Below are 23,957 nucleotides of genomic sequence, written 5' to 3'. Positions count from 1 at the left end.
CCCCGGAGTTCAAGACCAGCCTGGCCAACATTGCAAGACTCCGTCTTTACAAAAAAAATACAAAAATTAGTCAGGCATGTGTAGCAGGACAAGCCACAGACAAAACCCCTCAGACACCAAGTTAAAGAAGGAAGGGCTTTATTCAGCCGGGAGAGTCGGCAAGACTCACATCTTAAAAACCGAGCTCAGGCCAGGCACGGTGGCTCATGCCTGTAATCCCAGCACTTTGGGAGGCCAAGGCGTGCAGATCACGAGGTCAGGAAATGGAGACCATCCTGGCTAACACAGTGAAACCCCGTCTCTATTAAAAATACAAAAAAAATTAGCTGGGCGTGGTGGCGGGCACCTGTAGTCCCAGCTACTCGGGAGGCTGAGGCAGGAGAATGGTGTGAACCCGGGAGGCAGAGCTTACAGTGAGCCAAGATCACGCCACTGCACTCCAGCCTCGGCAACAGAGCAGGACTCTGTCTCAAAAAAAAAAAAAAAAAAAAAAAAGAGCTCCCCAAGTGAGCAATTCCTGCCCCTTTTAAGGGCTTACAACTCTAAAGGGGTCCATGTGAGAGGGTTGTGATCGATTGAGCAAGCAGGGGGTACGTGACTGGGGGCTGCATGCACTGGTAATCAGAATGGAACAGATCAGGACAGGGATTTTCATGATGCTTTTCCATACAATGTCTGAAATCTATAGATAACATAACTGGTTAGGTCAGGGGTCGATCTTTAACCAGGCTCAGGGCGGGGCGCCGGGCTGTCTGCCTGTGGATTTCATTTCTGCCTTTTAGTTTTTACTTCTTTCTTTGGAGGCAGAAATTGGGCATAAGACAATATGAGGGGTGGTCTCCTCCCTTATTTCTCCCTTTGAGAACCTCACTCATTAGTGGGAGTTTTCACTTTTATCCTCACTACCCATGTCTTCTTGTAAGACAGATCGATAGTGATTCATATAGTACACTTGTGCTGAAGCATTTTGGTGAACTAAGGTAGCGATGAAGCTTTTTATCATTTGAATAAGTACAGGTAGCAAACAAGGGAGCAGTAAGCAGGTTCCTACTACTATTATAACTCCCATTATAAGAGTTTTAAATCCTCCTAGTGCTGGGAACCATTTTCCAAACATGGCCCCAGGATCAAATCCATGCCACACTTGCATGGGCACATGTGCCAGTTTTGTCATATCTCTAACTATGTCTTTAACTACTTGCTCTTGGTCATCTATGTGTAGACAGCAATTAGTAAGGTTAAATTTCCCACAGACCCCTCCTTCAGCTGCTAGCAAGTAGTCGAGAGCCAATCTATTTTGATAGATTTCTCAATCTATCAAAATGCAATCTATTTGATAGCATTTCTCATCTGAGTTTCTTGCTGGGCCAGAATAGTCAAGGCTCTGCCGGTTTTGTTAGTGATTATTTCTAAGACAGCTTGTAACCGTATGATTCGGTTAAGCATGTAAATGGGGGTCTGGTATCCCCACGAGCCATCTTGTGCCCAAGTAGCAGGCCCATAATATTGTATGATTTTCTCAGGGGGCCATTTATCATCTTTTTAATTTCTTATAGCTATGCTTATCTTTTTGCAGGAAGCACAGATGGGGAAGCCCAGGAGTTTGCCTGTCTTTATGGGCAGTAGGAAGAAAGATGGTTTAATAGTGCCAATAACACAACTACCTGCCCACTCGTCGGGTAATTTGGCATAAGCTCTATGCCTACATAACCAGTATAATCCAGTGGGGGCTGTCCAGTCCCAGTGGGACTCCACGTGGGTCCACACAGTTTGCAACTTTGGGAATTTACAAAATGGATTCCTTTCTGTGTGATTTGAACTCCACCGAGTGACTTTTTGTGGTACCATTATACAGTTTCTGTCCCAGACAACGAAGTCGTCCTACGGGGTGAGTGAATTCTTTTCCTTTTCTAGCTCTACAATATTGTCCAATAATTGAGGTTTTTAGGACCCAGAAATTATCAGGGCGATTCTTTTGAGCCGGGAATTTATCAGGAACTGGGTCTGTAGGTACTAATTCTTGGGCTTCCCATGGCCATTGATCTCCCATTACAGTTTCTCTATATACATAACATGAAGTGACATTGAGAGACTGGGCTACATGCTCGGCTAATTGCAAAAACAAATTTCTTGTTTTTCCTGGAATTTCTGGTACTGGCACATTTAGTTCATCATAGAAAGTTTGAAACAGTGGCTCAAGAGAGCGTTCGTAAACTTCTCCTCGAACTAAGATATTTACCTGAGGATCCAGTCTGACCCCATCAATTCCTAAGGTCACATGCTCCCCTTTTTTCCAGCAAGGATCAAGGGGATTGGTTATTACTAGCTCTAAGGGGTTACATTGTCCCTCAGTAAAGTAAGGGCCATTTTTTCCTTTTTGAAGGTGGACTGGATCCTTTTTATTTTTTATCCAAGTGGCCCAAATGACACAAGACCAGTATCCACATTTATTTCCACACAGTCCTAATTCATGACAAATGTCCTTATTTTCAGTCATATAGCCTTTTTCCCAATTAAAAGAGCCACATTCCCTTCCTAACTTATTGCTATTAACGACTTCTGGGTGGGGCCACAGAAGTGGTAGTTGGATCCAGGTGGAGCTATTGTCCATCTGGACCCATCAGTCTTCAGATATGCCACACACAAAAAAAAAAAAAAACTGAAAAAAAACTGAAAAGATGTCTCAAAAGGCCAATCTTAGGTTCTACAAGAGTGATGTTATCTGCAGGAGTAATTAGGTAAGTTGTGACCTCTGGAATACTGTCTAGCACTCCTTGATGTCTACGCCTTAGCAGAATTCAGGCTTCTCTCATTCTCCTAGCCTGATGGTCTCTCAATAGCTTTACAAAGGTAATCGAGTTTGGGGGAAGGGCCATTATCATTTAAACTATAAATGTCTCCCAAAGTTAGCTTGGCCCAAGCCCAAGAATGATTAAGGGCAGTTTGAAAGCTAAAGGCAAGACAGGGTTTGATTAGATCAGATCTCTTTTGCCATAATTTTCTCACTGTTATAATTTTGCAAAGGTGGTTTCAACAATAAAGTTCCAGTAGGCAGACTGTGATACCTCGTTTTTTTTAATGCTACTAAAGGTCTTTGTGTGTATTCAAATTAGAGTATTGTAAGTTAATTATAATTTATACTGCTCAAAACCCGATTTTCATCTCCAAATCATCCCCAAATTTCCCAGAGTAATAATAATATTTAACATCTATTGAGTGACATTTTATACTATTCATAGTGCTACAGGAAAGGGGTCCAGATCCAGACCTCAAGACAGGGTTCTTGGAGCTCATGAAAGAAAGAATTCAGGGCCAGGCTTGGTGGCTCACGCCTGTAATCCCAGCACTTTGGGAGGCCGAGGCAGGTGGATCACCCAAGATCGGGAGTTCGAGACCAGCCTGACCAACATGGAGAAACCCTGTCTCTACTAAAAATACAAAATTAGCCGGGTGTGGTGGCGCATGCCTGTAGTCCCAGCTACTGGGGAGGCTGAGGCAGGAGAATCACTTGAACCTGGGAGGTGGAAGTTGCAGTGAGCCGAGATCATGCCATTGCACTCCAGCCTGGGCAACAAGAGCAAAACTCCGTATCAAAATAAAAAAAAAATTCAGGGCAAGTCCATAAAGTGAAAGCAAGTTTATTAGGAAAGTAAAGGAATAAAGAATAAAGAATGGCTACCCCATAGACATCTCTTAGAATGTCTTAACTGTCTGGGAATACAGCCCAGTAGGTCTCAGCCTTATTTTACCCAGCTCCTATTCAAGATGGAGTTGCCCCGGTTCAAACGCCTCTGACAACAGTTCTGTTAGTCCAAACTGCACCATTTTGTAAGCTCCCCACTAATTTTGCAGACCTTGGTCAAAGTGAAACATTTCACAGGGGTTCGGGGCTGTAAGAAACATCCTGTCTAACCACTTGACCACAAGGCAGACAAAGGCCCAAATAAAGAAACATCCCTATCATATCTTGCTGGGCAAAGTTCCAAGGAACACCATGATGACATCTGCCAGAACAAGGGCCAGAACTGCCTCATCACAGGAACATCTTATCAATATCCTGCCGGGCAGCAAGCCATACTGCCCAGACCCCTACCGCCCATACCTATAAATACCCCCAGCCTATAAGCAGTGGTGGGCTCTGGCATTAAGCTGGTCCCCCACTTCTGTAGGTTTTATGCTGGACATAAAGCCTGCATTTACTGTCGAGCCGCCCTCTTTCTGTGTGTGTTTGTGTGTATGTGTGTGTGTGTGTGTGTGTGTGTGTGTCTTTCTTTAACCCTCATGTTCCCTTCAAAACCTAGCAAGTTCTAGAGACTTTTCACTTATTAACACATGTATAATCCCCCCAACAACCCTACAATATAAATATTACTATTCCTACTTTGCAGATAAAAAAAACTGTGGCGCAGAAAGGCCAACTAACTGACCCAAGATCCCACAATTACTAAGTGGCAGAGTTGGGATTCAAACCAAGACTGACACAGGAACCCACATTCCTAAATTTTTAGCAACAGAAAAACAACCTTTATAATACCCAGTCCTACTTGTCAGAGGCGTTTGACCCAGAGTGCCTCCATCTTGAATAGGGGCTGGGTAAAACAAGGCGGAGACTTACTCGGCTGCATTCCCAGGAGGTTGGGCATTCTTATTACTATTTTTTTTTTATTTTTATTTTTTGAGACGGAGTTTCACTCTTGTTGCCCAGGCTGGAGTGCAATGGCGCGATCTTGGCTCACTGCAACCTCCATCTCCGGGTTCAAGCGATTCTCCTCCTCAGCCTCCCGAGTAGCTGGGAGTACAGGCATGCACCACCCCACCCGACTAATTTTGTATTTTTAGTAGAGACAGGGTTTCGCCATGTTGGTCAGGCTGGTCTCAAACTCCTGACCTCAGGTGATCCACCCGCCTCAGCCTCCCAACTGCTGGGATTACAGGCATGAGCCACTGCGCCCTCTGCCTATGGAGTAGCCATTCTTTTATTCCTCTACTTTTTTAATAAACTTGCTTTCACTTTACTGTATGGACTTGCCTCGAATTCTTTCTTGCGTGAGATCCAAGCTCTCCTGGGGTCTGGATGAGGACCCCCTTTTCAGGTAACACTACCTCACCTGTTTTTACAGATGTGCCTGGATTACACAGTTTCACAGGCAGAATTTAAAGAAAATCAACGCTTTCCTTTTCAAAAAGGAGACAAAACAGTTTGCAGCGACACTTAACAAAATCCTCTTCCTTCTCCTATGTTCTGTCCTCACACACTTGGATTCCAGGGCCTCTAGCAACGACGGTTACCAGTACTCCAGGCCCCACACAAAAAGCCACAAAAGCAGTCACCTTCCTCCGTTACTTTATTTGATAGATGACCCCAGGCTCCCAGTGGCAAAGAAGAATCCTTTCTTTTTCTTTTTTTTTTTTTTTTTCCAGAGACGGTCTTGCTCTGTTGCCCAGGCTGGAGCGCAGTAGCATGATCATGCCTTATTGCAACCTTGACCTCCCACGTTCAAGCGATCCTTCCGCCTCTCCCTCCTGAGTGGCTGGGACCACAGGCATATGCCACGCCTGGCTAATTGTTTTTGTATTTTTGGTAGAGACAGGGTTTTGCCATGTTGCCCAGGATAAGAATGTTTCTTTAGAAATCTGGAAATTGCCTTTAGGTTCCCTTAGGAGTAGGAGAGAAGGCCATGAAGTTTCGCACGTGGTCACTCCTAGAAAATTGCCCTGGGATAGTTTGCTGAGGAGGCAAATTTTGGTCAATACTAGTTTCTCCTCTCCAAAGTCCATCAAAGGCATTGTTCAAAAGAAATGGCCGTACCACTATTTGTAATCGATTCTCTACAGCTTCAAAAATAGTTATCCCTGGTTGGGGGAAGGGCATGTGAACTTTTAAGACTTCGGGCCTTCTCATCACAAAAATGATCCATACTCACAAAAACTTAGAGGCAGAGTGTATGTTAACCTAGATTAAGAATCTCTAGGCCGAGTGCGGTGGCTCACTCCTGTAATCCCAGCACTTTGGGAGGCCGAGGTGGGTGGATCACCTGAGATCAGGAGTTCGAGACCAGCCTGACCAACATGGAGAAACCCCGTCTCTACTAAAAATACAAAATTAGCCAGGTGTGGTGGCACATGCCTGTAATCCCAGCTACTTGGGAGACTGAGGCAGGAGAATCGCTTGAACCTGGGAGGTGGAAGTTGCCGTGAGCCGAGATCGCGCCATTGCACTCCAGCCTGGGCAACAGGAGCGAAACTCCATCTCAAAAAAAAAAAAAAAAAAGAATCCCTAACGCAGAGGAAAAGATTGGTGAGCTTTGTTTAATCACACACGCTGTACATTTTCCACGCCCTCTCCCTCTGCCCTACAGGAATCCGCTGTACTTCTGACGGCCCATAGGTGGCACTGTAGGGACAGGTAAGTGCACCGGGAGCGCCAACCGGAGAGGCTGATAGGAGGCGGGGCTTCAATGCGACACAACGTGGCGGGAGGAGCCTAAGGGATGAGGAAAGGCGAGTGTTCTGCTTGCGCAGACGCAAGGCTGGGCACTCCCCCGGGAGTGAGGGTTGCTGGGCCTGATGACGTGGCTTGGCAACGTCCCTACCGCCGCTGCTTCCCGGGAACCTGGCGCCGCCGGAACTGATCGCGGCCTAGTCCCGACGCGTGTGTGCTAGTGAGCCGGAGCCGGCGACGGCGGCAGTGGCAGCCCGGCCTGCAGGAGCCCGACGGGGTCTCTGCCATGGGGGAGTGACGCGCCTGCACCCGCTGTTCCGCGGCAGCGGCGAGACATGAGGAGACCCCGCGACAGGGGCAGCGGCGGCGGCTCGTGAGCCCCGGGATGGAGGAGAAATACGGCGGGGACGTGCTGGCCGGCCCCGGCGGCGGCGGCGGCCTTGGGCCGGTGGACGTACCCAGCGCTCGGTAAGGGACCGATCCGGAAGGCAGCGACCGGCCGGGTCGCTCAGGATGCACTTTCTCCGGCCTCCCTCCGGTCTCCGCTGACAGCCCGGGACGTCCCGGGGTCGGCGCGCCCTCTCCCTCTGCCTGCCTCCCTGCGCGCAGGCTGCCTCCGGGCTCCCCGGGCTCTTCGGGTGCCCGCTGCAGAATGAAGGCGCTAAAGCCAAAAAGATTCTGCTTGAATTTCTGGGTTACAAGGCAGACAGTCAGTCTTAGAACTGCCCGCCAGTTCACGTGAGAGGTTTTTCTGATCTGTGAGAAGCCTTCCTCTTGGCTGTTTCTCCCTGAAATAGTCTGGCGACTACTTAGCCTTTCTGACGTTTCCCTGCATAAATTAGGGGAAGGTGTCACCATCAGCTCTCTTCAGGCGAGGAAACCAAAGTACATACGTGAACTTGGATGTTCAGGGGAATTTGGATGTTCAGATTAACTGAGCACATCGAGGGTCCAGCCCCATTTTCTTTTTTTATTTTGTTCTTAAATAAGAAATGTGTCCTCGTTGTCAAAAAAAAATCTAAACAGCAAAGCAATTCATAGAGTAAAAAGTGAAAATTCCCACTTCCTCTCTCCAATTCTCCCACCAACCCGAAAAGTAAGGGACCAACAGGTGCAGCGACCACTTTCTAGTGTGTCCTTCCTAAGTTCTGAGATAGTGTCGAAAATGCACAAAATATAGCCCTGCAATTTGGCTGGAACTGGTGTTCATTGCCTCCATTTTTAACGAGTTCTGCCCATTCTGGAATAAATACTTCTTTGATATTTAAAGAAAGTGATAAATGTGATAAATTCTTTAGAACTGTAGTAATAGCATTATAACGTAACTTTTTTTTTCTTTTTGAGACGGAGTTTCGCTCTTGTTGCCCAGGCTGGAGTGCAATGGCGCGATCTCGGCTCACGACAACCTCCGCTTCCCGGGTTCAAAAGATTCTCCTGCCTCAGCCTCCCGAGGAGCTGGGATTACAGACATACGCCACCACGCCTGGCTAATGTTTTGTATTTTTAGTAGAGACGAGGTTTCTCCATATTGGTGTGGCTGGTCTTGAGCTCCCGACCTCGTGATCGGCCTGCCTCAGCCTTCCAAAGTGCCGGGATTACAGGCATGAGCCACCGCGCCCGCCCAACATAAGCATTTTTTATGAAAAGGGAAGAACACCACATAGGACAGAACTTAAACCAACTGCATTTTTGTAGCATAAATTTAATTTTCTAATCTATTTTGAGCATCTCATTTTGTAAATAACAGCGTATCAGATGTTAATTCTTGAGACATGACAACTAAATGCAATAGGCAATTCTGGTCTGATTTGGTAGTAGGGGAAAAGTGCTTTAAAGGATGTTACTGGGTCAATTGACAAAACTGGACTATGGACAGTAGATTAGATAAATGTGTCATATCAGGCCGGTCGCAGTGGCTCACACCTGTAATCCCAACACTTTGGGAGGCCGAGGCAGGTGGATCACCTGAGGTCGGGGTTCGAGACCAGCCTGGCCAACATGGTGAAACCCCATCTCTACTAAAAATACCAAAAAAAAAAAAAAAAAATTAGTCGGACGTGGTATGCGCCTGTAATCCCAGCCACTCAGGAAGCTGAGGCAGGAGAATGGCTTGAACCCAGGAGGCAGAGGTTGCAGTGAGCCGAGATCGCACCACTGCACTCCAGCCTGGGTGACAGAGCGAGACTCCGTCTCAAAAAAAAGCATATCACTTAAATTTCCTGAAGTAGACAGCTCTGCTAGTTTTATAAGAGAATGTCCACGTTCTTGGGAAAAACAAGTATTTAAGGATAAAGAAGCATGAAATATGTAACTTACTCTCAAATAGTCCAAGGGAAAAAAAATACCTCTGTGTGTGCATTCAGAGGGAGAGAGAATAATAAATCACACGGGACGATACATTAACAATTACGGAGTCCAGGTAAAGGATATACTACTCTGTAACTTTTACGTAAACTGGACATTATTTTTAAATGAGTAGTTTAAAAGTGCTGTTTATTCAAGAGTGTAAAGAGTGTATTGTCTCAGGTAGGGAAATGTGGTAAACAATCCTTTGCTATTTTATTTGTACTACTTACTTAGCAGAGTTGCCCTTCTATTGTAGTTTATTGCAGAATCAAATTCAACTCATGACTGGTTGAATTTTGATGGATTCCAGGTTGCAAGAGTAAAGGAAGGATGAGGTCCTGGACGGAAAATGTGGAAATTAAAAAGAAGTTTCCCCTCTTAACTCTGCTTACCATTCTCTCATTTAACTCCAATATCCCAAAAGCCAGGCTTCAGCCTTCCGGAAGGACCCTTCTGGAAAACTTACCAAATCTCCAGCAATTGTCTAGGTATAAAGTAAACGTAGGCTAAAGCAGGAGGATCACTTGAGCCCTAGAGTTTGAGACCAGCCCTAGTAACACAGTGAGACCCCTGTCTCTACAAAATATAAAAATTAGCCAGGCACAGTGGCAGTGCCTGTAGTTCCAGCTACTTGGGAGGCTAAGGCAGAAGGATCACTTGAGCCTGGGAGGTCAAGGCTGCAGTGAGCTATGATCCTATAAGTGCACTGCAGCCTGGGTGACAGTGCAAAACCCTGCCCCGCCTTTCCCCTCCAAAAAAAACCCCCAAAAAAAACCCCACAAAAAACCAACAACAACAACAAAAAAAGTAAATGTATATGTACTAGAAAAAAACAGAACACAAAAAACACCCTTAGAGATTTTAGTTGTTTGTTTCTTCCCTTCCTTTTTCTTTTTTTTTTTTTTTGAGGTGGAGTCTCGCTATGTTGCCCAGGCTGGAGTGCAGTGGCGCGATCTCGGCTCACTGCAAGCTCCGCCTCCCGGATTCGCACCATTCTCCTGCCTCAGCCTCCCGAGTAGCTGGGACTACAGACGCCCACCACCGCGCCGGGCTAATTTTTTGTATTTTTAGTAGAGACGGGGTTTCACCGTGTTAGCCAGGATGGTCTCGATCCCCTGACCTCGTGATCCGCCCGCCTGGGCCTCCCAAAGTGCTGGGATTACAGGCGTGAGCCACTGCGCCCTGCTCTTTCTTCTCTTTTTCTTTCCTTCCCTTCCTTCATTCCTTCCTTTCTTCCCCTTCCCTTTCTTTCTTTTCTTTCTGACAAGTTCAGTTCCTCTGTTGCCCAGGATGGAGTGCAGTAAAATAATCATGGCTCACTGCAATCTCAAACTCCTGGGCTTAAGCAATCCTTCCACCTCAGCCTCCCCAGTATGTGAGATTGCAGATGTGCACCATCATGCCCAGTTCATTCTTTAATTTTTAGTAGAGATGAGGTCTTGCTATGTTGCCCAGGTTGATCTCAAACTCCTGGGCTCAAGCAGTCGTCCCACCTCAGCCTCCCAAAGTGCTGGGATTACAGGCGTGAGCTACCATGCCTGGCCTGGATTCTTTGATTTTTAAAGTTCCAATTAATGAACTGTTGGGCTAAAGATGAAAAACCAGGCTAAGTAACCTATATTGATAAGCAGACATTCCTAGTTCATGTTATGAAGGAAAAACAATGGCGTCGATTTATCAGGAAGTGGAGACAGGAGAGGAGAGGAGAGGGAGGCTAATTTTTAAAAACTTTTTGGAGAGACGGGGTCTCGCTGTATTGCCCAGGTTGGTCTTGAACTCCTGGACTCAAGTAATCATTCTGCCTAGGCTTCCCAGGCATGAGCCACCATGCCTGGCCCATCCCCCCACACCCCCAATTTATAAACCATTATTTCCCATTAGCTAGTCTTGTCAAAGGTTATCACTGGACTTTTCTGTGAAGGTTTAGAAAATTCCCTGGTTCTCGCCAGGCGCGGTGGCTCATGCCTGTAATCCTAGCACTTTGTTTGGGAGGCCAAGGTGGGTGGATCACCTGAGGTCAGAAGTATGAGACCAGCCTGGCCAACCAGCATGGCAAAAACCCATCTACTAAAAATACAAAAATTAGCCTGACATGGTGGCAGGCACCTGTAATCCCAGCTACTCAGGAAGCTGAGGCAGGAGAATTGCTTGAACCCGGGGGTTCAATCAAAGAAAATTCCCTGGTTCTCTAAACATGGAATTACTGAAATCTGGATTTAGGTTCAAACCTGCCTCTTGGGCTTTGCCTACTGCAGTAGCTCAACAGTTCTCTGGCTAAAAAATAAAAATCAGTGTGTAATTCAAGTTCAATTCATTCAATAAATACTCAAGTATCTACTATGTAGAAGGCACTATACATGGGGTTTTAAACAACTCGGACTACCAGCTTATTTATTAGTTGTGTGACCTTGGGCAAATTACTTTTCTACGACTCAGTTTTGTGAAACAAGGATACCACTTCTTAGTTTGTAGGACTGTTGTAAGAATTAAATGAAATGATGTATTCAAAGCACTTGGAACATAGCAGGTGTTCAACAAATGTTAACTGTGACCCACTGCCCTTCCCCACAAAGAGGACTTAAACCAAAATAAACCTTTGTTTAAAATAATCCATATTTGTGAATTTAGGCATAAAAATACCCACAATTAAAGGACTTGTCAACTAGTTTTTGTTGCAGATTATAACTAGTATTTGATTTTTGGTCTGTATAAAGTAAAACTCTTGCAACCTGGAATCCATCAAAATTCAACCAGTCCTGAGTTGCATTTGATTGATTCTGCAATAAACTACAATAGAAGGGTAACTCTGCTAAGTAAATAGTACAAATAAAATAGCAAAGGATTGTTTACCACATTTCCCTACCTGAGACAATACACTCTTGAATAAATAACACTTTTAAACTACTCATTTAAAAATAATTTCCTGTTTACTTAAAAGTCACAAGAGTAGTATATTCTTTACCTGGACTCCATAATTGTTAATGTATCGTCCTGTGTAATTTATTATTCTCTCTCTGAATGCACACACGCAGGTATTTTTTTCCCCTGGACTATTTGAGAATAAGTTACATAATTCATGCTTCTTTATCCTTAAATCCTTGTTTTTCCTAAAAACATGGACATTCTCTTATAAAGCCAGCAGAGTTGTCTACTTCAGGAAATTTAAGTGACCTCGCCAGAGGCTAAGACTCGTGACTCCTATAGTGGTTGAGGAGAGATAGTTGCCTGCCTGCTGGGTGGGAACCTGGGGATCTGATTACTTGGAAGACTTCCTAGAGATCCTCGTCTTTTCAGCTTCTCATTCCCCTCCTGAGGTGTTTCCAATTCCTGAGCCTTTTTAGGACTCTAGGTCCAGTCAATTGACCTTTCAACCACAACTCTCACTGTAGTCACTTAACAAGGCCGAGGAGGCGCAAACCAAAGGCATTTACCATTCTTCCATTTCTTCCTATATTGTGGTCTTTTCATTTCATAACAGAATTTAGTTTTTATTTTGTTCTCATTTGTTTGGAGGAGTTATTAAGTTAGAAAGCAGATAACAAAATAGTCCAGCAACTCGATCAACAAAATTTTCATTTTTCATTGGGCATTTTTTGTTAAAGTAAACTGTATCTATACATAATCATTCATATACATTGAAAAGAAACCAGAAGTATGTATACCAAAATGTTGTGCTTGGTTGGTTGGTTTTGAGACGGAGTCTCGCTCTGTTACCTAGGCTGAAGTGCAGTGGTGCAATTTCGACTCACTGCACCTCTGCCTCCCAGGTTCAAGCTATTCTCTTGCCTCAGCCTCCCAGGTGGCTGGAATTACAGGCACCCGCCACCACGCCCAGCTAATTTTTGTATTTTAGTAGAGGTGAGTTTTCGCCATGTTGGCCAGGCTGGTCTTGAGTTCCAGACTTCAGGTGATCCACCCACTTCAGCCTCCCAAAGTGCTGGGATTACAGGCATGAGCGCCCAGACTGTTTGGATTTTGAGACAGGGTCTCACTCTGTCGCCCAGGCTGGAGTGCAGTGACACGAACACAGCTCACTGCAACCTCAACCTTCCAGGCTCAGGTGATCCTCCCACCTTAGCCTCCCGAGTGGCTGAGACTGCTACCACGCGCCATAATGCCTGGCTAATTCTTTGTATTTTTTGTAGAGATAGGCTTTTGCCATGTTGCCGAGGCTGGTCTCAAGCTACTGCACCTGGCCTCAAAATGTTAACAGTAGGGCGCGGTGGCTCACACCTGTAATCCTAGCACTTTGGGAGACCAAGGTTGGAGGATCGCTTGACCGAAGGAGTTCGAGACCAGCCTGGGCAACACATTGAGACCCCCGTCTCTATGAGTTAAAAAAAAAAAAAAAAAAAAGTCAACAGTAGTTATCACGTGGATGGTGAGTTGTTTGGGGACTTTGTTTTGTTTCATTTTGTGTTTATGTATATTTCTATGGTTTTTGTAATGACCTTTTGTTTAAAAAACCAGATTGATGAGTTGCTTGTAATTTCAGTGATACTAAAAATTGTTTCTGCTTTTATTTTTCAGATTAACAAAATATATTGTGTTACTATGTTTCGCTAAATTTTTGAAGGCTGTGGGACTTTTCGAATCATATGATCTCCTAAAAGCTGTTCACATTGTTCAGTTCATTTTTATATTAAAACTTGGGTGAGTGTGTGGGGGGTTTTTTCTTGATATTTTTTATTTCTTTGAAAATCCTGTTTTAACAGAGTATCTTTAAGAAACTTTACATACAATATTTTGTTTGTTCCTCCTGATGAGTATTTGATAAATTTTTTTAACTGGGAGTATACTTAAGATTAGAGGTACAAAGAGACTGAAAAGAAAACGGATTGTTGTGCTCTAATCACTTGCCTAAACACAAGCTTTGATGAGATTTTTGCAAATTTAGTTTTTGGGCTATTGATTATTATTATTATTCACTGCATAATCCTTTCTTAGTACAGAGTCCTCATGTAGTGTGAACATTAATTTATTCTACTTATAAGAAATGCTTTTTTTTTTTCTTTTTTGAGACACAGTCTCACTCTGTCACCAGGCTGGAGTGCAGTGGCGTGATCTTGGCTCACTGCAAGATCACTGCCTCCTGTGTTCAAGCGATTCTCCTGCCTCAGCCTCCCGAGTAGCTGGGACTACAGGCGCTCACCACCATGCCCAGCTAATTTTTGTATTTTTAATAGAGACAGGGTTTCACCATGTTGGCCAGGATGGTCTCAATCTCTTGACCTTGTGATCTGCCCGCCCCAGCCTCCCAAAGTGCTGGGATTACAGGCATGAGCCACCACGCCCGGCCTACATATAAGAAATTCTAAATAAAGATTTCTTGGACCTTGAGATTGATAGTGACCACCCTCTGTGTTAATAAAAACCTGTTAAAGACTCTTGGGAGTCAGCTGGGCACGGTGGCTCAGGCCTGTAATCCCAGCACTTTGGGAGGCGGAGGCAGGTGGATCGCCTGAGGTCAGGAGTTGGAGACCAGCCTGGCCAACATGTCGAAACCCTGTCTCTACTAAAAATACAAAAATTAGCCAAGCGTGGTGGCATGTGCCTGTAATCCCAGCTACAAGGGGGGCTGAGGCAGGAGGATTGCTTGAACCTGGGAGGCAGAGGTTGCAGTGAGCTGAGATCATGCCACTGCACTCCAGCCTGGGCAACAGAGCGAGACTCCATTTAAAAAACAAAAACAAAAAAAAAACACTCTTCGAAGTATAATTTTGGTAAGTTGGGAAAGAGATTATTGACTAGGAAATATTAAGCACCAGTGACGTGCTTTTTGTTTGTTTGTTTTTGAACAGTCTGGCTGGGTTGCCCAGGCTGGTATGCAGTGGCTCAATCTCAACTCACTGCAGCCTCTGCCTCCTGGGTTCAAGCAATTCTGTCTCAGCCTCCTGAGTAGCTAGGATTACAGGTGTGTCCCACCATGGCCAGCTAATTTTTGTATTTTTTTTAGTAGACACGGGGTTTTGCCATGTTGGCCAGGCTGGTCTCCAACTCCTGACCTCAGGTGATCCGCCCACCTCGGCCACCCAAAGTGCTGGGATTACAAGCTTGAGCCACTGTGCCTGGCCAAGTTGTGTGCATTTTTATATAACTATTTTGGCAATGTGAAAGGTAGGGATATATAATTAGTAATTTCTTCATTTTCATTATACTATTTCAAGATTTATTACTGAATTTTAGAGAAAATAGGAATTCTCTTCTTTGATATTTTAAGATATAAAAAAAATTGTGACTCCTTTATTTTTGTGGCTTGTTAGCTGGTTCTGAAGACAGTTAGAAAATAAGAGTTCTCGGCCAGGTGTGATAGCTCATGCCTGTTTTCCCAGCAGTTTGGGAGGCCGAGGCAGGCGGATCACCTGAGGTCAGGAGTTCGAGACCAGCCTGGCCAACATGTTGAAACCCCATCTCTACTAAAAATATGAAAAATTGGCTGGGCGTGTTGGCGTGCGCCTGTAATCCCTGCTACTCAGGAGGCTGAGGCAGGAGAATCGCTTGAACCCGGGAGGCAGAGGTTGCAGTGAGCCAAGATCGTGCTACTACACTCCAGCCTGGTGACAGAGCGAGACTCCATCTCAAAAAAAAAAAAAAAAGTTATCAAAATATTGCAATAGGAGTTTTACTAAAATAAGTATAATTAATTCTCCAGTATGATTTATTCAGAGGATAACACTTCAAGTTCTGGCATATTTGTTTAAAATAAGTGTCTTTACTTAAAACTGTATCTTGTGTTTAATATGGATTAATATTAATATATTAATGTTTCAATATTTACAGGACTGCATTTTTTATGGTTTTGTTTCAAAAGCCATTTTCTTCTGGGAAAACTATTACCAAACACCAGGTAAGATTTTTGCAGAATCTTTTATTCCTAGCAGCTTCTCGTTTAGTGGGCCAGGAGGCAATGCTTATTTTTTATAATGGGTACTTAATGAATGATTTAAGTATAACACAGAACAATTTTAGAGTTAACTTGCTCTTGTCTTTTCAGAATGGAGACTTTAAATCATAAAGTACTAAGATCATGGAATGTTTTTAAAAAAACAAGAGGGTAAAAAAAATTATAAAGCATTCATGTAATTGTTTTCTTCAGTACACACTTCTTATTCTGAAAGATTTACAAATTGGACATGAAAGCATGCCCAAGAGCCTAGTACAAATGTCACTGGAAAGCTGACAAAGCATAGGGGTTAAGAGTGTGATTTCTGGAGTCAGACAAAGTCATGTTCTGTCTGTCCTCCTTACTGACCCTTACTTTGGGCAAGTTACTTGATTTCTCTCTACCTTAATTTGCTCACTGTAAAATGGAGATAATAGTAACTTCCTAACAGAACTGTGAGGAAAAATGAATTAATACTTATGAAGTTCTTAGAATGATGCCTCATCATCATTGTGACAATGTGACACCCTCATGATCATTGTCACTGTTCTCTTTAGGCAGCTGTGATTCAAACTAGAAATGTCCTACATTTTGCATAATCATCTCACATCATCACTTCTTTGGGCAGCAGTTATACCATAGTACATGTTTGCTTTAAGCCATGACTTACAAACCTGCGCCATAATTTTTTTATTAGAAAGACGAATTTAAGTACTTCTGTTTCAGAGACCAAGAACATTTTTTAAAATATGATTAATAGTCTAAACCCCATTTTAACTTTTTTCTCTCCTTTCAGATAATTGGATCACTAAAAATTCCTGGTAGAAAAGAATTTAAAGACAAAAAGTTAAATGATCCTAGGAAACTAGTGGGAAACTGAAAAATCATAAAATTGTACTCTGAAGAAAAAGATTTCAAAATCTACCAGCAGACAAGAATATAGATAATGGAAAACAGAATACTGTCCTTTTTTTTTTCTTTCTTTTTTTGAGAAAGAGTCTTGCTCCATCGCCCAGGCTGCAGTGCAGTGACACGATCTTGTCTCACTGCAACCTCTGCCTCCCGGGTTCAAGCGATTCTCCTGCCTCAGCCTCCTGAGTAGCTGGGATTACAGGCACCCACCACCACACCCAGCTCATTTTTGTATTTTTAGTAGAGACGGGGCTTCATTCACCATATTGGCCAGCCTGGTCTTGAACTCCTGACCTCAGGTGATCTGCCTGCCTCGGCCTCACAAAGTGCTAGGATTTCAGGCATGAGCCACAGCACCCGGCCCAGAATAAGAATACTGTCTTGGAAATCTAGACTTAGTCCAGGGATCTTATGTTTTCTATTTACAAAATATGTAATGATTTCACCTTTAAAATATTTGTTATTATTATCTTTCTGTATTTTATTTAAAATTTGGATATATAGAAAAATATATGTGACTGAAATTTTTAATTTTTTTGTTTCCATTTATAGTGGATCAAAATATTTAAACATGCAGTTGCTGGGTGTATTATTTCACTCTTGTGGTTTTTTGGCCTCACTCTTTGTGGACCACTAAGGTAAATAAAAATGCATATTTTGAATGTGTGTTTGTATTTCTTCATTTTGAATATTATTTTTGTTCCACTGTGTTTCACATCAAATATTTATCTGTACAAATGTGTCTAGCACTTTTATAGCATCAGAGAGAATTGAACAGATAGAACAAACCTGTTTAGTTTCTGGACTAGTTCTTTGGTGAATACCATTAATATATTTATTCATGATTTGTCATAGATATTTTACTAGTTAGAATTCCAAGTTTCAGAAAATTTTTAGCATAAATGGCTTTTTAATCATTTATTTATGATCCCTGTTAACAGCTTAGAAACTATAATAAAAGGTCTGAAGTGGTAAATAAAATTAGCCAATAAGAAGGAGAACAAAATCTCTAAAAGCACTCATTTTTTGCACAATTTTGCAAATACTCTCATAAATAAATGTCTCAGAAGTAGTATATCAATTATCAGATTAAATGCGTGGTGGATAAAGTAAACTACTCCCATTTCATATTTCCCTAGATCTATATAGATTAGTCTTTTTCTGCAAGTGGACTGGTTTAAGGAGGAAATGCTTAGGGACCATTGATAGGAATTGTATCATGCAGCTGTGTATGAGCATTCTTTTAACATTTCCCCATCTGTAAAGGATTTTACTTAGTGAATAAGTGTAAGAAAAAATGCCTTGCCGTGAGAATGAGAGGTAAGGAGTGAAATGAAGAATGTTCTTGGCCAGCACTGTGGCTCACGCCTGTAATGCTAGCACGTTGGGAGGCCAAGGGGTGGATCATTTGAAGTTAGGAGTTGGAGACCACCCTAGCCAACATAACAAAACCCCGCCTTTATTAAAAAATATACAAAAATTAGCCAGAAATCACTTGAACTCAGGAGGCGAAGGTTGCAGTGAGCCGAGATCACGCCACTGCACTGCAGGCTGGGCAACAGAGCGAGACTCTGTCTCAAAAAAAAAAAGAATGTTCTAAAGCAGAGAGATCCCCCACCCCCTGGCTACAGACCAGTATGGGTTCGTAACCCATTAGGAACCAGGCCACAGAGCAGGAGGTGAGCCACGGGGGAGCAAGCATTACTGCGTGAGCTCTACCTCCTGTCAGATCAGCAATGGCATTAGATTCTCATAGGAGCACGAACCCTATTGTGAACTGTGCATGAGAGGGATCTAGGTTGCATGCTCCTTAGGAGAATCTAATGTCTGATGATCTGAGGTGGAACAGTTATGTCCTAAAACATCCCCCCACCACTGCTGTCTGGAAAAATTGTCTTCCAGGAAACCAGACCCTGGTGCCAAAAAGGTTGGAGACCACTGTTCTAAAGGATCTCACTCAGAATAGTGGGGTAGACAGAGTGGAAAGTGAACGGTGAGAAATGTGGAAATGCTTTGTGAAAAGTCCTTTCCCCTCTCATGGCCAATAGAATAGCTTCTGGATTAGGATCCCTTTGACTTGTTTGTCATGTACTTTGTCAGATGCAGAGTAGGTATAATTGGAAATGTCATATCTCTAGCCACAGTAGCAGCTGCAGCTTGGAGGGCTGAGAAAGCTAGCTGAATTTCCTAGCTTGGGAAGAGGTTTTTCACCGTATGCTTGAATATGATTGAGTGCTGCTATTGCTTATCCTCTGCAATATTTTAAATTTGTTATTCATGAAATTATGTTTTGGTTCCTGTGTTACTATATCACTGTCCTTTTGTGTTACAATAAGGAGGGAAAGAGGAAGTACTTACATTTTTACTTGGTTCCCTATTTAGTCATCTAGCTCCTGACCTTATCACTACCAACACTGCCCTCTCATTCTTCTACTAAAACCATCATGCAGTTTCTCAATTGCAAAAATTTTAATCCCAGCACTTTGGGAGGCCGAGGTGGGTAGATAGCTTGAGCCCAGAAGTTCGAGACCAGCCTGGACAACATGGCAAAATCCCATCTCTACAAAAAATTAGCCAGGCATGGTGCTGCGTGCCTGTAATCCCAGCTACCTAGAAGGCTGAGGTGGAAGAGATCACCTGACCTCAGGAGGTAGAAGCTTAACCTTAGCATACTTTACTCTTTTGTAAAAACAGCTTAAAACATAAACACATTGTACAACTGTACAAAAATATTTTCTTTCTTTATATCCTTATTCTATAAGCTTTTTTCTGTTTTTAATTTTTTTTCAACTTTTTTTTTTTTTGGAGACAGGATCTTGCTCTGTCATTCAGGCTAGAGTATATGGCACAATCTTGGCTCACTGCAACCTCCATCTCCTTGGCTCAAGGGATCCTCCCACCTCAGCGTCACCAGTAGCTGGGACTACAGGTGCCTACCACCACACCTGGCTAACTTTTGTATCTTTTTTGATAGCAGGTTTTGCCATGTGGCCCAGGCTGGTCTCAAACTCCTGGGCTCAAGGATCCACCCTTCTCGCCCTCCCAAAGTGCTGGGATTACAGGCATGAGCCACTGCTCCTGGCACTTTTTTGTTAAAAACTCAGACATGCACACATTAGCCTATACCTACACAGGGTCAGGATTATCAATATTACTGTCTTCTACCTCCACATCTTGTCCCACTAGAAAGTTTTCAGGGGCAGTAACATGCAAGGAATTGTCATCTCCTATGATAACAATGCCTTCTTCTGGGATACCTCCTGAAGGACCTGCCTGAAGCTATTTTACAGTTAACTTTTTTTTTGTTTTTGACACCACTATTTGAAGTCAAAGGATATAGTTACCTTTATTTTTAACAAGCAAAAGTACATTCTAAAATAATTAAAAGTATAGTATAGTAAATACATAAACCAGTAGCATAGTCATTTATTATCATTATCAAGTCTTATGTTCTGTATATAATTGTATGTACTGTATTATATGACTGGCAGTGCAGTAGGCTTGTTTATACCAGCATCACCAGAAACACGTGAGTAATGCATTAACGCTAGGTGACTGGAATTTCTCCGCTCCATTATAATCTTATGGGACCACCATCGTATATATGTGGTCTATCATTGACCAAAATAATGTTATGCAGCACATGGGTATATGTTGCCTGTACTTTTTTTTTTTTTTTTTTTTTTTGAGATGGAGTCTCACTGTGTCGCCAGGCTGGCGTGCAGCAGCCCAATCTTGGCTTATTGCAACCTCCGCCTCCCGAGTTCAAGCGATTCTCCTGCCTCAGCCTCCCGAGTAGCTGGGATTACAGGCGTGTGCCACCACGCCCAGCCAATTTTTGTATTTTTAGTAGAGACGGGGTTTCACCATGTTGGCCAGAGTGGTCTCGATCTCTTGACCTCGTGATCCGTCTGCCTTGGCCTCCCAAAGTGCTGGATTATAGGCGTGAGCCACCATACCCAGCCACATTGCCTGTATTTTTTTGGCTTACTGCAAACAGTGCTGGTATGAGCAACCTGGTAAGTGTTACCTGATACATACCTATACAAGAATAAGAAATCTGTATGATGTAATTCTATGAGTGGTATGATTAGGTATTTGTAGCTTCAATCTTTCTAAGGTAGATAATGCCAAACTATTTTCTAAAGCAGTTGTACCTATTTATTTTTCTTATGTTTTGTGAAATCAAGGGGAAATGTTTTTCTTTCTCTAACTCTAGTTGAATTCATGTGTCTTGATAAAGATAAATTACATTTCATAAATGATAATGTTTTATTTTTGTAGGACTTTGCTGCTATTTGAGCACAGTGATATTGTTGTCATTTCACTACTCAGTGTTTTGTTCACCAGTTCTGGAGGAGGACCAGCAAAGGTAGAATTTTCCATTATCAGTTACTTGGAAATGGAAAGTATGTATGTCACATATTATCCAAAGGAATAAAATCTTATCTTTCACCATTTAAAAGAATGCAGGGAGGCTGAGCGCGATGGCTCATGCCTGTAATCCCAACACTGTGGGAGGCTGAGGCGGGCGGATTACATGAGGTCAGGAGCTTGAGACCAGCCTAGCCAACGTGGTGAAATCTCGTCTCTACTAAAAATGCAAAAATTAGCTGGGCATGGTGGTGGGTACCTGTAATCCCAGCTACTCTGGAGGCTGAGGCATAAGAATTGCTTGAACCTGGGAGGCGGAGGTTACAGTGAGCTGAGATCACGCCACTGCACTCCAACCTGGGCAATAGAGTGAGATTCAGCCTCAAAAAAAAAAAAAAAAAAAAAATCCAGGGGCTTTTTCTGCTAGTTTTACATTTTTCTTACAATTTTTTTTTTGTTTTTGAAGAATTCTATAAGTTTACAAAAATAGATATTTGTGAAAATATAATCCATAGTTGGAGAAATTTCTTAACATGGAAACAGTGGAAAATGATTTTGAAATGATTATAGATTCCTAGGAAGTTGCTAAAATAGTACATAGAGGACCCTCACCCTTCATTTAGTTTCCCCCAAAGGTAACTTCTTAACCAATTCAAGTACACTATCAAAACCAGTCAATTAGACCTAGTATTTCATATCACAATAGGGTGACTATAATCAATAATAATTTAATCATACATTTAAAATAACTAAAAGTATAATTGAATTATTTGTAACACAAAGGCTAAATGCTCGAGGGGATGGATACCGCAATTTACCTGATGTGATTATATACATTGCATGCCTATATCAAAACATCTCGTGTACCCCATAAATACATACACCTACTATGTGCCCACAAAAATTAAAATCAAAAATTAAAAAATAAAAAAAACAGGAAATTGACATTGGTGCAATCCATAGACCTTACTCAGATTTAACCAATTTTACATATGATCGTGTGTGTGTATGTATGTATGTATGTATGCATGTAGGTCTATGAAATTTTGTCATGTGTAGATTTGTGTAACCATCATTACAAGCAAGATATAGAACTGATGCATCACCACAATAATCTCTTTCATGTTGTACTCATGCACCTTTCCCCCAAACCCCCTACTCATTCTTAACCCTGTAAATCATTTTTGAAAAATAACTAAAAACTTGTTAAATTTAAGTTATGATGAACATTTATCCAACATTTCGCCACCTAAGCACTCCTATTCATCCTAAGTGATTCAAGTATTATCCTTTTGTTAAATGAGTTACCAATCTACAATTCCAAACTGTTAGAACTATATAGTGTTTCTGTTTTACCAAATTAAACACTTCCTTGCTGGGTCCTACTTGCAGACCCTGGCTGAACGACAAATGCACTCAGACACAGGTATTTAGTGAAGGAGTGGGCTGGGGAACCAGGCTGCTTACAGACCCTAAGGAGGGTGCTGTAAAGAGTCAGCAGCTGCAGCCCTGACAAGCTGGCACTGCGGGCATTTATTCAGTATAGATTTAATGACAAAGGCCTTGAATCAACATGCTTTGTGGGTAAATAACATTGCTGACCCCCTACATGGAGAGCAGTCTTGAGCGCAAATGATCAAAGGTCGGTTTTAGGACAACATGAGTAAACGAGCTATTTAGATAAACTCCTCTACATTCCCTTGTATCTACGCCTTAAGCTTTTAGGCTTCTGATAAGAGAATCTGGCTGCCTTCAGCCAAAATATCCTTCAAAACTTGCAAAACCCCCAGCCTTCCAAGAAGGTTTGCCTCTATTCCTATAATTTCTTCCACCACTGTGACTGATCTCCCACACTTCCTGTGCATGATGCATTTTCCTAGACATAAAGGAAAGGATAGATAAAGAGAAATAAGGTATAATAGTCCCTATTCTGAAAGGGACTTTCAAGCAAAGTAATGGAGGGAGATGAATGAAGTAATGAAGTGAACAAAGTAACATGCCAAGTAGAACAGAGTAAAAGAATACTCTGCCTGTAGATTTCAAACTGGGTCATTAGTATTAAAGCATAGGCCACTATTTAATCCTTCCCCCTCACTAATAGAGTACTCCAAAATAAATTTCAAGTGTATTGAAGAGCTTTGTGAGTTTACAAAATAGACATTTGTAAAAACATAGAATAAAATACGTAGATGGAGAAAATTCTGAGCACAAAAGCAGTGGAAAAAATCACAAAGGGAAAACTCACTATATTTGGCTTCATAATGATTATAAACTTAACGTATAACAGAAATCAGTGTGTATACAAAAAACTAACAATAAAAATTGCCAGAAATAAGTTTTACATTCCTTTCAAAGTATAAATCACCCATTTCAGTTTAAAAAATGCTTAAGATCCTTGGCAGGAAATCAGCAAAAAACTGGGAATGACAACTCACAAAAGAAATAAAAATGACTTGAAAACATTTTAAAAAAAAGTTTTCCTCCTTAAGTAACTAGAAGTGAGAGTGTTCTCATTAGTGTGAGAAATGGATCGGGGCATCAGTCCAGGACTTGATGATTGTTTTTTCTTTTTTTTTTTTTTGAGATGGAGTCTCACTGGGTTGCCCAGGCTGGAGTGCAGTGGCACCATCTTGGCTCACTGCAACCTCCACCTCCCAGGTTCAAGCAGTTCTCCTGCTTCAGCCTCCCGAGTAGCTGAGATTACAGGCACATGCCACTACACTTGGCTAATTTTTGTATTTTTAGTAGAGACAAGGTTTCACTATGTTGGCCAGGCTGGTGTTGAACTCCTGACCTTGTGATCTGCCCGCCTTGGCCTCCCAAAGTGCTGAGATTACAGGTGTGAACCACCACGCCCGGCCTTTTTTTTCTTTTTCTTTTTTTTTTTTTTTTTGAGACAGAGTTTCACTCTGTCACCCAGGCTGGTGTGCAGTGGCACAATCTCAGCTCGCTGCAACCTCTGCTGCCCAGGTTCAAGCAATTCTCCTGCCTCAGCCTCCT

At 42.6% G+C, this 23,957-nt stretch overlaps 1 protein-coding gene across 8 annotated transcripts in view; it reads left to right on the top strand.

Moving 5' to 3' along the window:
• The first annotated feature begins 2,440 nt into the window (after positions 1 to 2,440).
• Positions 2,441 to 23,957, top strand: part of SLC30A5 (solute carrier family 30 member 5) — a 39,975-nt gene continuing 18,458 nt past the window's right edge. For 2 of the 8 annotated variants that reach the window (XM_055112332.2, XM_003806792.5), the window contains exons 1-5: positions 5,881 to 6,910; positions 13,319 to 13,441; positions 15,569 to 15,635; positions 17,136 to 17,221; positions 20,868 to 20,955. In XM_055112332.2, coding sequence (XP_054968307.1) covers positions 6,828 to 6,910; positions 13,319 to 13,441; positions 15,569 to 15,635; positions 17,136 to 17,221; positions 20,868 to 20,955 — 447 coding nt within the window. In that variant the 5' untranslated portion in view covers positions 5,881 to 6,827. Of the gene's footprint in view, positions 6,911 to 13,318; positions 13,442 to 15,568; positions 15,636 to 16,467; positions 17,246 to 20,867; positions 20,956 to 23,957 lie in introns of those variants that run through there. The other 6 variants (XM_055112333.2, XM_034960007.3, XM_024928904.4 and 3 more) reach the window with 5 other exon arrangements.

This window comes from Pan paniscus, chromosome 4 (assembly GCF_029289425.2).
Source record: "Pan paniscus chromosome 4, NHGRI_mPanPan1-v2.0_pri, whole genome shotgun sequence".
Classification (NCBI taxonomy): Eukaryota; Metazoa; Chordata; class Mammalia; order Primates; family Hominidae; genus Pan; species Pan paniscus.
Note: the sequence above shows the minus strand (reverse complement) of the source record. Positions and strands in the feature narration are given on the sequence as shown.